Source organism: Gossypium hirsutum, chromosome A12 (assembly GCF_007990345.1).
Source record: "Gossypium hirsutum isolate 1008001.06 chromosome A12, Gossypium_hirsutum_v2.1, whole genome shotgun sequence".
NCBI classification, from domain to species: domain Eukaryota; kingdom Viridiplantae; phylum Streptophyta; class Magnoliopsida; order Malvales; family Malvaceae; genus Gossypium; species Gossypium hirsutum.
The window spans coordinates 105511706-105529051 of record NC_053435.1 but is presented as its reverse complement, the minus strand read 5'-3'; the positions used below and the strand labels follow the sequence as shown (position 1 = coordinate 105529051).

Here is a 17346-nt window from a genome sequence, read left to right as displayed (position 1 = left end):
GTTCGCCATAAGTAGAACCAAATGATCTTATAATATATATACATTTTGTTTGTTGAAATAATGAATCTAGTTGATTCAACACAAGTACAATATTTCAAAATTACGTCCTAGATTTTATTTTATTATTATAAATTATATTAAAAGATAAACAAAACTGCCCTCAAAGTTGCAACAAGGTAGGAAGGCAGGGTGTGGGTGCAAAAGAACTGGTCAAAGCAAAAATGAAAAAAAAAATTATGGATGGATGGAATTAAAGGATAATATTAAGGATTGATGTGTGATGCATTGTATCTTTTAGGTAATAATTATAATTATAGATATTACTAATTTAGAGGTAAACTTAGTAAATTTTTTAGTTGGTGAGAATTGATTTATAAAATTTTTGAGAGATTAATTTTATCATTTATTAATTTATGAGATTTCATCAATTTTAAAGAGATTAAATAATTTTTTTTTTCATTTTAGGAGCTAAAGTTTAATTTTACCTTTATTAACTTAAAATTTCATTATGTATAAAAGAATTCATTTTGGGAAGGGGGCAAGACTCCTATCTATTCTCATAATTTCGTCCATATTTGTATTCCTTTGTGATACACGGATCTATTGTACATATTCAATTTATAATATTTTTATAATATTAGTTTTTATTTAAAATTTTTAATGAATTTCTTAAACAAAACCATTAATAAACTGAGAAAGTGATGTTATTTAACTAAATTAGAATTAGTTATATTAATGTTATTTAATTTTAAAAATAAGTAATATTTAAATAATACAAAAAAATCATAATTTAAATATTAATATTAATATATTATAATTTAAATAATATTATTAATAATTTCTTTCATTTTTTATTATATATATTTTAAATTAAATTATTTTAATGTTAATATTGTTAATATTTGATTTTTTGTAATTTTATATTTATCTTTATTTTACTCTAATTAATAAATGTAATTAATTTTTATTATATTTTAAAAATATAAATTTAATTTTATAAATATTAAAACTATATTTTAATATTACAAAATTAAAAGTTAATTTAATTAAGTGAAATCTTAATCTTAATCTCAATATTATACCTATTAATTATGAAAGAGTGGTCAACACTCTAGAAGGCTTTGACTTATCGTTAAACTGGTAGTTGGGGGAGTCCAGAACCTACCATTTTGCTCTATTGTTATCGGTTGAACCATATTTTGTTTTATCTTCCACAAATACGCGGTTACTAAGTGCTTTGACTCACATTACTATATAAATAATACCATATTTTTAAATGATTGAACGATAATATAAGTTAAAAAACATTGATTTAATATAATCATTAAAAATATTAAATAAAAATTAATATTATAAAAATATTATAAATTGAATATGTAAAATAGATCCGTGTATCACACGAGGATACAAATTAGAAAGTTTGGAGATTGATAATGGAAGGACTTGATTGATATAACATCAATAGTTTTGGGAATATTTAGAAAGTTTTGAAGTTTGAAAACCAATTTACAATGAGTGTCATAGTTTGGGGTGTTTAATGCAATTAACTCAAAATTTAAACCATAACATTATAATTTAATTTTCTAACCGTTGTGGATAAAATTTAAACATTACTAAAATTTTAGGTGTTGAGTTCTTTATTAAATTTATAAAAATGTATATCGTAACTTGTAACTGATTATTAGAAAGAAAATCAAAAATTGTAAAGCTTTGAGAGTGACTTCAAAAGTTTTTAAGGATTTTTTTGAGAAAATTAATCTTATAGATTTGAAGAAGAAGCTTTAAGCTTCATTTTGGTGATTTTGGGTTGACAATCTGACGCTGGAGAAGACGTTAAATGATCATCGCATCAATGGTGAGAAGCAATGACCACATGTAAGGAGAATAAAAGAGGAGAGAGGATAAGGAAACATTAGAAAATAGGCAAAAAAAGAATTGTTCCTCATCGTCATTCATTGACAAGACAACACCCATCAATGATAGTTCAAAGGAGAAGCGACGACATCTTTAAGGGAAGTGGTGATAAGGAAAAAAAATGAAAAAAATTGAAAAAAATTGAAAAAAGAAATGAGAGCATTCTATTAAATTTAAAGGTGGAATAATGGTTAATTTTTATTAATGAGATAATTAACCATCACAAAATTATTTAATATTATTAATTTGAAATTTATTCGACGTAAGAAAATATTGTATACAATTTTAGTATCTGATAAATAAAAAAAATTGCATAAATTAAGCCACCATCTTAAACATATAGAATTGGAATGGACTCTTTCAGTGAAGTGGCAACATATAATTGACACCTATCAAGCAAATGAAATAATTTTCATATTTTTTCACATTTTCATGTCCAAAATATTAGTGCAGGATGAACCCCAGCTAACAAGTTTGACTTTCATTAAACAAAAGCTTTTTAAATTTATTCAAGTTTGACATTTAAGACTCAACCAACAAAAATTTAATTTATAAAGTTGGAAGTCCATTTCTATTTATTGAATTTCCCTGCGTCACAGGGAACACCATTTCGAGAAGGAAAATGAATTCAATAATAACAAGTCACATCTCTATTGTTCGTTACGACCAAAGTACTAATATTATTTAAATCCCTCAACTTAGTTTAAAATATGAATTTTGTTGAGGATGTTTGGTCTTCCTACTTTTGAAGGGTTGTTAGAGAGTTAGATCTTTTAATAGTGGAGGTATTGTATTTGGAGTAGACTAGATTATAGGTTGAGCTATTTAGTCCGATTTGAAAGTTCGTTAAAAAGTTTGAAGGGTTTTTGGTAAAAATATAGGTTTGGGTAAAAAAAGATGTTTGTTTTCTAAACGGGCCAGGTATTGGGTAAACTTTTTTCTTCTGGGCTCAGCTCAACCCGAATTTGCAAAAAGAAAATTGTTGTGTTTTGCTGTTGTTTTGCCATTGTGTTTTGTTGTTGTTTTGTTATCATTTTACTATTATATTGCCACTATTTTGTTGTTGTTTGAATTGTATAATTATTATTTTATTATTAATTTTGCTATTATTTTAGAGAATTTTGTTTGTTAAGTTACACCTAGACCTGGACCTGGCCCAATCCGAAGGCTCTTCCAAAAAGTGGGAGGGTTGAGGCAAAAATATAGCCTCGAAAAATGAGTTTAGACAAAAAAAAAGACTCATTTAAAAAAAGGACCGGGCCTCGAGTAAGACATTTTTAGCCTCGGCTCGGCTCGGCTCTATCCGAATTCAGAAAAGGACAAACAAATTTGTTGTTGTTGTTTTTTTTTCCTGTTTTAATGCTATTTTCTTATTGTTTTCTCCTTATTTTACTACCATTTCACTATATTTATGTTGTTATTGTTTGGATATTGTATAACACTTATTTTATTGTTCATTTTATTTCACTATATTTAAGTTGCATCTATCTTTGTGTTACTTAAGTATACATATTTTTTAAAATTTATTTTCAATTTGTTAGGAAATATTTATTTTAATATTTTTAGTATTTCTATGTATTATATATATAAATTATATAAAAATTTTAATATTTGCGGGTCGGGCCGAGCCAGGATTTTAACATTTTTATCCAGGCTAGGCTTGAGAAAAATTTTAGGCTCATTTTCGAGCTAGGTTAGGCTCGGGCCTAGCAAATGGGCCTAATATTTTGGTTGGGTCCAGGCCATGAACACCTTTAGTTACACTTATTTAGTGTTATTTTAAGTATAAATATTTTTTAATTTATTTTCAATTTGTTGGGAAACATTTATTTTAATGTTTTTAGTGTATTTGATGTATTATATTTTTTAAATTTGTTTTTATATAAAGTTAACATTATAAAAAAAAGTTAATATGGGCAGGTTGGGCCAAGCTCAGGTTTTAGTATTTTTTATTTGGGTCAATTTGGGCAAAATATTAAGCTCATTTTTTGGGTTGGGCCAGGCCCGAGCCTAAAAATAGGCCTAAAATTCTATTGAGACTAGGTCCAAATTCGACTTGGCCCATGATCACCTCTAATTTAGAGTGTCTGTATTTAGTTTTATCTTTTGACTTCGCAGAGAATCTCAAGGATTCACGAGGTGGGACCACCTCACCCACCAAAAAAAGTGTTCACATTTGACCTTGATGAGATTCGAACCCATGTCCTTTTACAACTTACCCACTAATACCATATAAGGGCACGGGTTTGAACCTCATTGAGGCCAAATGCTCACATTTTTTTGGTGGGTAAATCGTTACAACTTCATAAACCCGTTGAGGCTCTTCACGGAGTTGGGAGACAAAACTTGAGAATAAAATTGAGCACAAACACCCAGACACAATACCTCCATCGTAATGGGATCCATCAGTTCCCTGAATGATACTTCAAAAATACTTCTCTCAAGGTGAAACCAACATTTCCTCAACAAATATGATTATCAATAACACTAGGTTTTAAATTTAAAGTATTTAAATTATTTACTGGAATATTTAAATATATTAAAATTCTATTAAAATGTAAGTTAATCCGAATATATCATCTCTGGCTAGCATTGGAAATGATATTTTAAATATTAATCGAACGGAATTTTAAGGGTAATTTGATATTCTGACATAGTATTTTCATATTTGGATTTCAAAAATTACATTCTATTCATAAATTTATATTTATAGTGTCAAGATTTTGAAGTATAGGTTGAGGATTGAGACTTTGACAATGGCCCTGCCACGGATCATTTGGGCAAGCCCCTGCCTTGATAGAGAAGGTGATTTTCTTGGCGTTGGTTATGGACGTGCTGTTGTAGGCTGCTACGGCTCTGTCTTTTGCCATGGCTGCTAAATGCTTGTGAAAATGTTTCAAAGGAAGTAGCTAACGCGAAAGCGTATTTCGGATTCCTTTTAGTTTTGGTGTTTGGTAGATTGCTTGTGAGGGTGGGAGCCTGAGAGGAGATAAAAGAGGGGTAATTGTTAGTGTTTTGCTAGTTTGAGAAGTTTCGATGAACTGTCATAACTGATTCAAGAATTTTACTCGGTTTAGGCTATTTGGTGCTCAGGTTTCAATTTTATAGAATTTGTTCTAATATATTATCTGCTGGGTAGTTAATAAATCTAGCAAAAGAGAAAAAAAAAAAAAGATTTTGAAGTATAGAAATAATCTTAATATCACAGCTTCTTTAGGTAATGTTACATTTTTTCCGTAATATGACGTTTTCAACAATTTTACTTCTGTTTTTGATGACTTTGGTTCATTTTACTTAAATCAAAATGAAATAATAATAACTAATTAAGTAAATTATCCAATTATTTTATATATTCTTTACTAGCATTTTAACTATATTTATATTAATTGGCGAAAATTAACATTTAATTCTTATATTACATTTAATAATAAAAAAGTGTATTAATCTTTTTTCTTTTCCCTTATCACTTTGATAAAGAGAGAAGCCCTAATTGTTTATCGCTTTTCCCATTTCTAAATTATTTATTTATGAAAAAAAAATTAATTTACTAGAAAATGCATTTATTTATCGAGAAAAATAAAGTATTATAAGATTCAACATCGATATAGTAAAAGAAAAATAAATTCTATGAAGGTAATTTAATAAAATATGCGTTTAAGTTATCTTACATTTCGTCAATCAAATAACAAAAGGTTACATTCTAGCTAAATGAACCAAATAAGATAATATAACATACTCAATAATATACTAAGTAAGTTTTCACGGTAATCTTATCATCAGAGATAACCTTAAATGCCGTAAACTAAATCCTTGTAACTTATTATTTCCTTCTCAGACAAATTTTGTTAAATTATATCTATTTTAAAACTTAATAAAACAAAAGTAATCAAGAACTAAAAAAATAAATTAGAAAATATACTTTAATCAAATTTCAAACAAATTTTGTTAAACTATATCTATTTTAAAACTTAATAAAACAAAAGGTATTAAAATACTGCAAATTAAATTGGAAAATATACTCTCTCTTTTTTATAAATGAAAGAAATAATAGGGAGGGACTGGCATTAATTATTTGAAATATACTTCACTCTTCTATTTTGCTCATCTGTAAAGCTGCTATGAAAATGAACTTTATTAATTTACTAGTCCTTCATCTTACTTTTTACATTATATTCTAAGAAAAATAATTATTTTAGACCTAATCACACAAAATTAAAAGATTAAGGGACTTGAATTGCAAAATAGAAGTGTGTGAAGACCCAAATTCTTTAAAACAACCTAAGCTGCAAGTGAAATCACATGTCATAATTGTAATCCCCAGGGACTTCATTTTGTATTAGTGGTATAAACTTTTACTTTTTAATGCGTTTGTAATTTTCTTCTCTCCAACCTTAGTCTAAAGCCTAAACCCCACAGTCCATCAAAATTAGGACTTCACTGAAGGTAGATACCAATAGGAATTACGTATCAACTGTAAGCATTTAACATGGGGATACTTTTTATATATTAATGATTGTGGTAGGTACGCTTCTCTATATTTTTATTCAGCATGATTTAATTTCTATATTTTTATAATTTCTTTAATTAGTTAAAATAATTAATACCATTAAATCGTTTTAGTTAAACGTTAATGTGGGTTTTTCTTAAAAATATAAAATTTAATTCATTATGATAAAATATTTTTTAAATGGTATTATTAAGAAAAAATTATACAAATATTTTAACTAAAATAATTAACAATATTAATTATTTAAATTAATTAATTACATTATAAAAATAAAGGAATCAAATAATATAGAAATTAAAGTATAGTGATTAAACCTTAACAATTAATTTAATATATACTAAAATGTTCGTGCGGTGCTTTTTTTTTTGGTGATATTTTAGTGTTTTTTTTTTCATGTTGTAATTTATACCATAATTTTATATAGTTTTGTGACAATAGGTCAACTTTATCTGTAAATTTATTTATTTAAGAATTGAATGACATATTTAGCATATATTAATAAATAAGTATTTATATTTTAAAATTTTAAAAAATATAAATTTATCTAAATGAATTTAGATTAATTATTTATAAATAAAAGTGATGTTGTGTATTTCAAACCCAACTGAAACAACTATATATAATATTCATGTAAACTCAATTTAAAATTCACCAATCTAACTCATGAAAACAAAAAGGGAGCACAAATGTGCTAATGCCACGCAACGTGTTGACTTGGGTGGATCCAGGATCTGGAAAAATTAAGAGTTAAGTTTCATCAAAAGGTGGCTCAAACAATTACTAGACTGAGTCAATCAACGTTTATGCATTACTTGCATGTTCTCGACGATTAATCATTTAAGAAAACCAAAGAAAAAGAATTGGAATCCCACCAACGTAGAAAAAAGAAACTTAAGACCACGCAAAGAATCTAGCAGCAGGCGTACATTATAAAGCAGATGGGCAAGTGTGACGTGGGTGACATTTCTTAAATAAATTTAGAGAAAGATGGTATGAAATAAATATATTATTTATTTTTAATAAGTTAATGTTATATTAGTAATTTTATTTTAAATTTTAATATTTTTATTTAGATTTAATTTTTTTAAGATAGAAAATATTGATGTGCCATTAAATTATTAAAAAGAAATATACAAATAAAGTAATAATAGTAAGATTTCTTTTAAGTTGTTTTTTTTTCTTATATTTGTACATTTTTTCATGTCTATCATTTTGATATTCCAGTCTAATTATATTAATTCCTAACAAACACATGAATCAATTATGGGCTGCCATGTGGCATAAGTAAAAAAAATTCAACAATCAAAATCAAAGGAGTTGAAAGCAATTATACCAAATTTGATTTTAATGTGAAAGAATATTGATATAATTTTTTTTAAAATAATTTTAATTTAAATATTTTTAAGCGAATTCTTCGTAACTTTTAATTACTTCAACTTCCACTGCCTTATCTTCCTTTGTTTAAATTAAAATTGAATTACCCTTTATTTTTTGTTAAATGATAACTAATAAAGTCAACGTCTTTTATGGTTGATAGCTTACATTGAAACTTTTTTGCTTAATATTTCCGGGTTTTTGTTTCATTTATAAAAGAAATCGGGTGTTCATGTTGTTTGTTTTGCACCGGTGTTCATGACGGATGGGAGTGATGGAAGAATTGAGTCTTAATGGTTCTATAAAGTTATCATAACGACCTTTAGATTCAGTTCTTGAAGATCCGAATGGTGGAGATATACGAGAGGTAGAGGTGAAAAAATATTTCAAGTGTTGTTCCAATAGGGTCGAAAGCGTGTAAATTATTGTACTAAAAAATCACACAAAGTTCAATTCCCAGGGAAGAGAGGTGGATCACATGGATCTCTTAAATACCAAGTCTTTCCTTAGACAGAATATCCATTCTATAGTAATTTAATAGCACAATTAAATACTACTATTATACCCTCAAATATTGAAAGAAAAATAGGACAAGAAAGAACACAAGAGTTTTAACGAGGTTCGGTAAATTATACCTACGTCCTCGGGCACTAACACCAGATGATAACTTTACTATCTCCAAAATATTACAAACAAATAGAATTCCTTAAGAATTCTCAAATGGGAGAAGAGAGAAAACTAAGAGAGAAAGATTGGTTGGGATAAATTGAAATGAGAAATGAGAAGGCCTATTTATAGTTGAGGTTCAAGGACCAAACAATAAATAACCCATTATCTCAAGGACCAAAAAAAAATTATCCCTTGCCACTTTTCCAAAGTTGGTGGTTGTCATTATTGATTGTCTCCCATTAATGTTAATGGCAACCATTATTAATTGTCTTCCATTAATGTTAACAATCTCCACCTTGAAGATTTGATTAGGATAATCACATCTTCACACACTTCCTTCAACTCCCCAAATTCGATAAAGATATCTTTTGTAGTGCCTACAAATGCGCTCTCGAGCGCCATACACCTGAAGGTGCTCAAATTCTCAGGATGTTAATCAAGTTCAAACAATGATTAAACTTGATTGTTGTTACCACCTTGGTCATCATATCTGCGGGATTATCTGCTGTCGGAATCTTCTGAAGTAGAATTTTTCCTTTTTCAAAGACTTCCCGCACAAAGTGATATCTTACGTCGATATGCTTGGTTCTTGAATGATAGACTTGATTTTTCGCTAAATGAATAGCGCTCTGACTGTCACAATATAAACTTATGTGACTTTGAACAACTCCTAAGTCTTTCAACAATCCATTAAGCCAAATAGCCTCCTTAACAGCTTCTGTAACTGCCATATATTCTGCCTCTGTAGTAGACACAACTACTGTAGACTGTAAGGTAGACTTCCAACTCATTAGGGCTTTCGCAAGAGTAAACAGATACCCCGTAGTTGAACGACATTTATCTAAATCACCAGCAAAGTCGGAATCAACATATCCAACTACAAACTGACCAAGTGCTTCATCCTGTTCAAAAATTAAACCAACATCTACGGTTTTTCGAAGATACCGTAGAATCCATTTCACAGCTTGCCAATGTCCTTTTCCAGGATCATGCATATACCTGCTCACAACTCCAACAGCTTGTGAAATGTCAGGCCTCGTACACACCATCGCATACATCAAACTCCCAACTGCATTAGCATATGGAAATTTCGCCATATATTCTCTTTCATCTTCAGTCTTCGGAGATAATTGGGCACTAAGTTTCAAATGAGAAGCAAGTGGGGTACTTACATGTTTTGTGTTTTCATTTACACCAAAACATTGTAATACCTTTTTCAGATATTGCTTCTGATTTAAACAGAGCTTGCCTCTCGGTCTATCTCTACTTATCTCCATGCCGAGAATCTTCTTGGCCTCACCTAGATCTTTCATCTCAAACTCTTGATTCAACTGAGCCTTCAGCTTATCTATCTCATTTTGGCTCTTCGAAGCGATTAACATATCATCAACATACAAGAGTAGATAAATGAAAGATCCGTCATGCAGCTTCTGCAAATATACACAATTGTCATATTTGCTTCTTGTGTACTTCTGCCTTCTCATAAAGCTATCAAATCGCTTGTACCACTGCCTCGGGGATTGCTTCAATCCATATAGCGATTTGTTAAGCTTACAAACCCAATTTCTACCACCAGCATCTGTGTATCCTTCTGGCTGAGTCATATAGATCTCCTCTTCTAACTCACCATGCAAGAAAGCCGTCTTAACATCAAGTTGAGCTAGCTCCAAATTCAACTGTGCTACCAAGGCCAACAAAATTCTAATGGAGGAATGCTTCACAACAGGGGAAAATACATCATTGTAGTCAATTCCCTCCTTCTGAGCGTAGCCTTTAGCTACCAATCTTGCCTTGTAGCGAATATCCTTCTTGCTAGGAGATCCATCTTTCTTTGCGAATACCCACTTGCATCCGATTGCCCTTTTACCTTTCGGTAATTGCGCCAACTCCCAAGTATTGTTCTTCCGGAGAGACTGCATTTCTTCATCCATGGCGCTTTTCCATTTATCACTTTCTAAGCTTTGCATTGCTTCTTGATAAGTGATAGGAATATCATCAACAACGGGAAGGGCGTAGGCCACCATATCAGTAAATCGAGTAGGTTTACGAATTTCTCTCTGTGGCCTTGCAACTGCAACTGGTTCTGGTGTACTTAGTGGTTCTTGGGTCAGAACCTCTTCAACCTCTAATTCCTCCATTGTGGCTGGAGAATTAGACTTATTAACTGGGCAAATCCCCATCTGCTCAAACTCCACCTGTTTTGGAGTACACTCCACCTGCTGTGGAGTATTGCTCGTCTGAATATCTTTATCTGCTACCTTTTTCAATGTGGCAGATTCATCAAAGGTACATCTCTGCTACAGATCATTTTCTTTGTGCTTAAGCACCAAAGACGAAATCCCTTCACTCCAGAAGTGATTCCCATAAAGAGAGCTTTCTTTGCCCTCGGATCTAACTTTGACTCCTTCACATGGTAATATGCAGTGGTTCCAAACACATGTAAGGAATCATAATCTGTAGCCGGTTTTCCAGACCATACCTCCATAGGAGTTTTTCTTTCTAATGCAGATGATGGCAAACGATTAACAAGATGGCCAGCGTATGTCACAGCCTCAGCCGAAAATTGCTTGCCCAACCCAGCATTGGACAACATACATCAAACTTTCTCCAGCAATGTTTGATTCATACGCTCTGCCAATCCATTCTGCTGTGGTGTATCCCTAACTGTGAAGTGTCGAACAATACCATACTCTTGGCACACATCGAAGAACGGATCACTTTTATATTCCCCTCCATTGTCCGTCCTAAGCCGCTTGATTTTCTTGCCAGTCTGGTTTTTGATCATAGTTTTCCATTTAAGAAAAACTCTAAGCACTTCATCCTTAGTTCTCATGGTATACACCCAAACTCTTCTGGAAAAGTCATCAACAAAAGTAACAAAGTAGTGTTTTCCTCCCAATGAAAGTGTCTTGGAAGGCCCCCACACATCTGAGTGAACATATTCTAAAATACCTTTTGTATTATGGATAGCAGTGCCGAATTTCACTCTCTTTTGCTTTCCCAGAACACAATGCTCGCAAAATTTTAATTTGCAAGCCTTTGCACCTTTCAACAATCATTGCTTTGCCAGAATTTGCAAGGATTTTCCGCTGGCATGTCCCAACTTCATATGCCACAACTGTATTGAGTCCAATTCTTTGTTGCCGGAAGCTGCAGCGACTGCTCCAATAACTGTACTACCTTGGTAGTAATACAAGTTATTTTTCCTGATGCCCTTCAATATCACAAGTGCGCCAGATGTCACTTTCAAAATCCCATCTCTCATAGTAACAACTGAACCATTGGATTCCAAGGCTCCCAATGAGATGAGATTTTTCTTCAAACTGGGCACGTACCGAACATCAGTCAGAACTCTGGTTGATCCATCTTGATTCTTTAATTGGATTGAACCTATCCCAATAGTTTTACAGGCATTGTCATTGCCTATATAAACAACTCCTCCATTTAGTTCTACTAAATCAGAGAACCACTCCCGGTTAGGGGACATATGATAGGTACAACCCGAATCCAATATCCACTCATCTGAATGGAACGACGATGATGATGCAACCAGTGATAGTTCAGAGTCACTAGTATCATGCTTTGCAACACAAGCATCTACAGCAGCTTTTCCCTTATTCTTCAGCTTTGGACAATTTTTCTTCCAGTGGCCTTTCTCATGACAAAAAGCACATTCATCTGTCCCGAGTCTGGACTTTGACTTTGATCTCCCCTTTTGAGTTTTCTTCCGAGTGTATGAACGACCTCGGACTACTAAAGCTTCTGTATCTCTGATTGAGTTTTTCTGTTTGTCCTTCTTTCTCTGTTCATAACTGTATAAGGCCGCACAGACTTCGCTCAGAGATATATCACTCCTGCCATGAAGTAGAGTAGTTTCTAGGAACTCAAACTCCTCAGGAAGTGACCCCAACAGCATCAAAGCCAAATCTTCATCTTTGAATGTCTCATCCATATTCAGCAAATCAGTGACTAACTGATTAAATTTGGTGATGTGATCATTCATTGTGGTACTTGGGACGTATGTGAAGCGAAACAGTCTTTTCTTCAAGTGGAGCTTATTTTGACTGTTTTTCTTCAAAAAATTTTCTTCAAGTGCCACCCACAACTTATTTGCAGAAGTCTCCTTTGAAAAAGCATACCTCTGCTCTCGAGAAAGGCATGATCGAATTGTGCCACATGCCAACCGATTGATCGCCTTCCAATCTTTCTCCTGTATATCATCTGGTTTCTCTTCATCAATGGCAATGTCTAGACCCTGCTGAAAAAGGGCATCTAGAACCTCACTTTGCCACATACCAAAATGGCCCGTGCCATCAAAGATCTCCACGGCCAATCTTGCATTTGCAATTGTCGGTCTTGTCCACATGGACGATGTTGAAGCTCCTACACTGACCGTTTTCTCCATAATCTTTCAATATACCTAAGGAAATCTTTTCTGATGTGGAAGATCAGTTTAAACTGCAACCACAGAGCATACTACGATTAACCTTCGGCTCTTGATACCATTTGTTGTTCCAATAGGGTCGGAAGCGTGTAAATTATTGTACTAAAAAATCACACAAAGTTCAATTCCCAGGGAAGAGAGGTGGATCACATGGATCTCTTAAATACCAAGTCTTTCCTTAGACAGAATATCCCTTCTATAGTAATTTAATAGCACAATTAAATACTACTATTATACCCTCAAATATTGAAAGAAAAATAGGACAAGAAAGAACACAAGAGTTTTAACGAGGTTCGGTAAATTATACCTACGTCCTCGGGCACTAACACCAGATGATAACTTTACTATCTCCAAAATATTACAAACAAATAGAATTCCTTAAGAATTCTCAAATGGGAGAAGAGAGAAAACTAAGAGAGAAAGATTGGTTGGGATAAATTGAAATGAGAAATGAGAAGGCCTATTTATAGTTGAGGTTCAAGGACCAAACAATAAATAGCCCATTATCTCAAGGACCAAAAAAAAATTATCCCTTGCCACTTTTCCAAAGTTGGTGGTTGTCATTATTGATTGTCTCCCATTAATGTTAATGGCAACCATTATTAATTGTCTTCCATTAATGTTAACATCAAGCACATGATGGTCTAACAACAAATGATGGCATATTGAACTTTTAGACTTTGAAACATTTTTGCTTGGACTCATCTTAAAGAGAGAAGCAAGGCCACCGAATGGCGTAGAGGCTGTAACAATAGGAGCGAGGACGATGGAAGAAAGAGGAGGAGGAGAAGAGAGAGAGAAATAAATGTCTCACTCATCTAGGAGGCCATGTGCCAATTTTTAGACATATTTTAACATCATCATCCCACAACACAAAAGATAAAACGAAAAAAAAAAGAAAAATACATATTTTTAATTTGTTCATTTTGATATTTATAGTAAAGGTTAAATTTTGTTATTATCCCTAAATTTAATTAGATGACAGTAGTATTAAGTTAAAGGTTAATATTTGATAATTAGCGGAACATTTTAATTTTACAAGGAGGATGCTTATTTTTATCATATTTATTTATTTTATTTATTATATTACATTTTAATCGACATGTGTTATTATTTAAGCTTTGTGTGTTTAAAACCTATGTTTTCTGCGTCTCAAATAATTTTTAACATCCCTTCAATTTTATAAAAAAAAAGAAAAAGATATTTTAATTTTTTATTTAATTTTTCGTTATTTTTACTCATTAAATTTACGTTTTTTGTTGAATCGCAACAAAATGAGTAAAAAATTAACTTTTTTAAAGTTTGTTGGTGTTTCATACACATAGATTGTCATGATGATGATATGTCAACATTTAATTATTTTTTAAAAATTAAATTTTAAAAAATATAAAAAACGATTTTTAAAAACTTTAAAATCATTAAAACTATTAAAGAAATTAAAAAAATTAATATTTTTTAAAATTTTTAAAAAGTAATTAAATGTTGATGTGTCATCTATGTGGCAATCCACATGTATGCCACATCAACAAAGTTATTCAATGTTAAATTTTTTTCATCTATTTTGAGATGATTTAACAAAAATTTATCAGTGCTAAAATAACTTTTTGATAAAGTTAGAGGCAACTTGAAATATGGTGAATGTTTCTAGTAACTTCCTATATTTAGGGACTAAATCAAATTAGTCCCTCCGTTTGTTGAATAGATAAATTTAGTTCATATACTATTAAAAAAATTAAATAAGATAAAATTTTAACAAAGTTAACATTTACCATGTAAAAATGACATTTACTCCTTTTATGATTTTGCAAAAGAAATATTTTGTAAATGCAAAAACTTTCGTGACATGTTTTAAATAATAAATATTAACTTTATTTCAAATTGGGAATTGGTACATTTGATAAGAAAATTAATTAGATTTGGTGTCTATAAATATGTAGGTGAGTTGAACATCTTACATCATGTATAGACTATTTGTGGTGATTCATTATAGGACCAAAATACACTCTACATTAATATAATAAAACTTGAAGAATACTTTTAACCCAACCCACCTAAGGTGTATATTTTCCCCCACATGATAAAAAGCGTAAGGGCAGAGCAATGACACGGAATGTGGTTTGAAACTTTCTTTGGTCCAACTCTTCTATTGAGCTTCAAAGCTGACTTTCTTCATACCCGTTCTCTATTCTTAGCCTTAATCATTCGCAACATAAAAGGACAAATAAGGGACAAGCAACATTGGGTCCAGTTTTGAAGGAAGAATTGGTCAGAGTTTGGAGTCTGGACCTCCCTTTTTCCACTGTTTCTAAACTATACATGACCAAAGACTCGCCCCTTTTGGTCTTTGCTGAATAACTCGTTTTCTTTTCAGTCAAAGTTTCCAACTTTCTACAATTTCACAACACTTTTAACCTCCCCCCCTTTTTTCAAGCTGAATTAAAAACCTCCTTTATAAGACCCTGAGTTTTCAATTTCTTCTTCAAAAAACCACAAACCTTTCGCTCTCCTACTCTTTTCCTTTGGTTAAGTTGAGCAAAAAGAAACAAGTTTTGGAGTTACATAATCAACTTTTTGTTCAGGCCAAGTTCCATGGTTGTTTCTTCTTGCTCTTCACCAGTCAGATTATTTCAGTCCCTTTGGCTGCTTTTGTTTGTGTTCCTTAAGGGAAAGCTTTTGCTTCTTGGTAACCAAATTTACCCGGTTTAGAAGTATTATGAATTAGTACTTCCAAGTTTCAAACAAAGATATCCCTCTGCATTTTCCTGCGATATACCTTGCTGTTGGAACTGTAAAATAGAAGAATAAAATAAGGAGAAAATGGAGCATAGATGGAACATGGAGCAGGGGACATTGATCAGTGAGTTGATTCAAGGGATGGAGTTAGCGAAACAGCTAAGGGTGCATTTAGATACAGCCTCTCCTACTGAATCAATGGACTTGTTAGTACAGAAGATTCTGTCTTCCTATGAGAAAGCTCTTCTGATTTTGCAATTCAGTAGGACTATGTCTATGGGACAGCCACAACAGAATGTGGGTGCAACATCCGGTGTGCCAGAGTCTCCTCTATCCATCAATGGCAGCCCTCGGAGTGATGATTTAGATAAGGATAACCAGGATACTAGAGATGTCTCAAAGAAGAGGTGAATTTTGTAAGCTGAAAGTTATATAATTCATGTATGTTATTGCAAATTTATGAAGTTGATCAGATGCTAATGATTCCTTCTTTTCGGGATCGGGTTTTTGCAGAAAGATGTTTCCGAGATGGACGGATCATGTGAGAGTTACTTCCGAAAGTCTGCTGGAAGGAACTCATGATGATGGCTACAGTTGGAGAAAATATGGGCAAAAAGACATCCTGGGAGCCAAATATCCTAGGTGACAAGTACTTTTCATTTCCTAATCATTAGCTAAAAATCTTCACGTTCTAGTTAGTAAAAATCCTAATGAGAGATTATATTCTGTTGCAGAAGCTATTATCGATGCACGTACCGGCACACGCAGGACTGCTGGGCCACAAAGCAAGTCCAGAGATCAGATGAAGATCCCACCATCTTTGAGATCACTTACAGGGGAACTCACACATGTGTCAATGGAAACCAGCCCGTTCCGCCACCAGCATCACCAGAAAAACAAGAATATAAATTGACCAACCTTAATACTAACAATAACCAACAATTGCAATCACAAGATATCCTCTCGAATCTTCGAAAAGGCCTAAGGGTCAATACCGAGGGCTTAGACAATAAAGAGATGGCAACTTCTTTTTCATTTCCTTCGACATCATTCGGGTGGCTTAAGACCGAAAACAATAGTTTTTCACCTTCAGCAGTACATGATAACAACAATATCTTAAACAGCTTTTCTTCCCCTTTCACGTCTCCTGCTACGCCTGAATTAAACTACTTTTCAGCTTCACAACCTCAGATGAACAGCTTCGGAGGGATGCTTAGCACACAAAACTCTGAACCTGATCTCAAGGAGTTGATTTCAGCCAACACTTCAGCCACCAACTCTGAAATTATAGACTTGGATTTCTCACTCGATCAAGTTGAGTTAGATCCAAATTTCCAATTCGATACCCAAGGATTTTTCTCCTCCTAATTCTTTTTTTCAGAATTGAAATAAAAAGAGTAAAAGGTAGATGTAGAACTCGGGTTCCACTGATCAGATTAGCTGGTAGCATCTGCTCATTCTAGCTTTGTTTTTTAGCCAAAGTGCAATTTGTGCAATGGATAAGTCTCTTCCAATTTATTGTTGTTTGTAAGACATCTCCAGTGATAAAAAGTTTTGGCATTTGTTCTAATCACAGTTGCAATAATATTTGTGTGCAGATTTTACCTAAAAGGTAATATTGGTTTATATAAACCTTACTCGCAAAAGCATAAATAATGTAAATGTAATTCAACACTTACTGCAACTTCATTTACAAGTTCCATTT

At 32.1% G+C, this 17346-nt stretch overlaps 1 protein-coding gene across 1 annotated transcript; it reads left to right on the top strand.

The window, feature by feature from the left end:
* The first annotated feature begins 15725 nt into the window (after positions 1–15725).
* Positions 15726–17009, top strand: LOC107947111 (probable WRKY transcription factor 53). The gene is made up of 3 exons (NM_001327530.1): positions 15726–16048; positions 16155–16283; positions 16376–17009. The coding sequence occupies exons 1-3, from the start codon at positions 15726–15728 to the stop codon at positions 17007–17009; spliced, it is 1086 nt and encodes a 361-aa protein (NP_001314459.1).
* The last annotated feature ends 337 nt before the right edge of the window (positions 17010–17346 follow it).

Excerpts from the sequence above, each read along its gene's own strand:
- LOC107947111 (NM_001327530.1), top strand. The coding sequence starts at position 15,726 with ATGGAGCATAGATGGAACATGGAGCAGGGGACATTGATCAGTGAGTTG. Across the intron at positions 16,049-16,154 it reads AGAGATGTCTCAAAGAAGAG|AAAGATGTTTCCGAGATGGA; the intron begins GTGAATTTTGTA and ends GGGTTTTTGCAG. Across the intron at positions 16,284-16,375 it reads CTGGGAGCCAAATATCCTAG|AAGCTATTATCGATGCACGT; the intron begins GTGACAAGTACT and ends ATTCTGTTGCAG.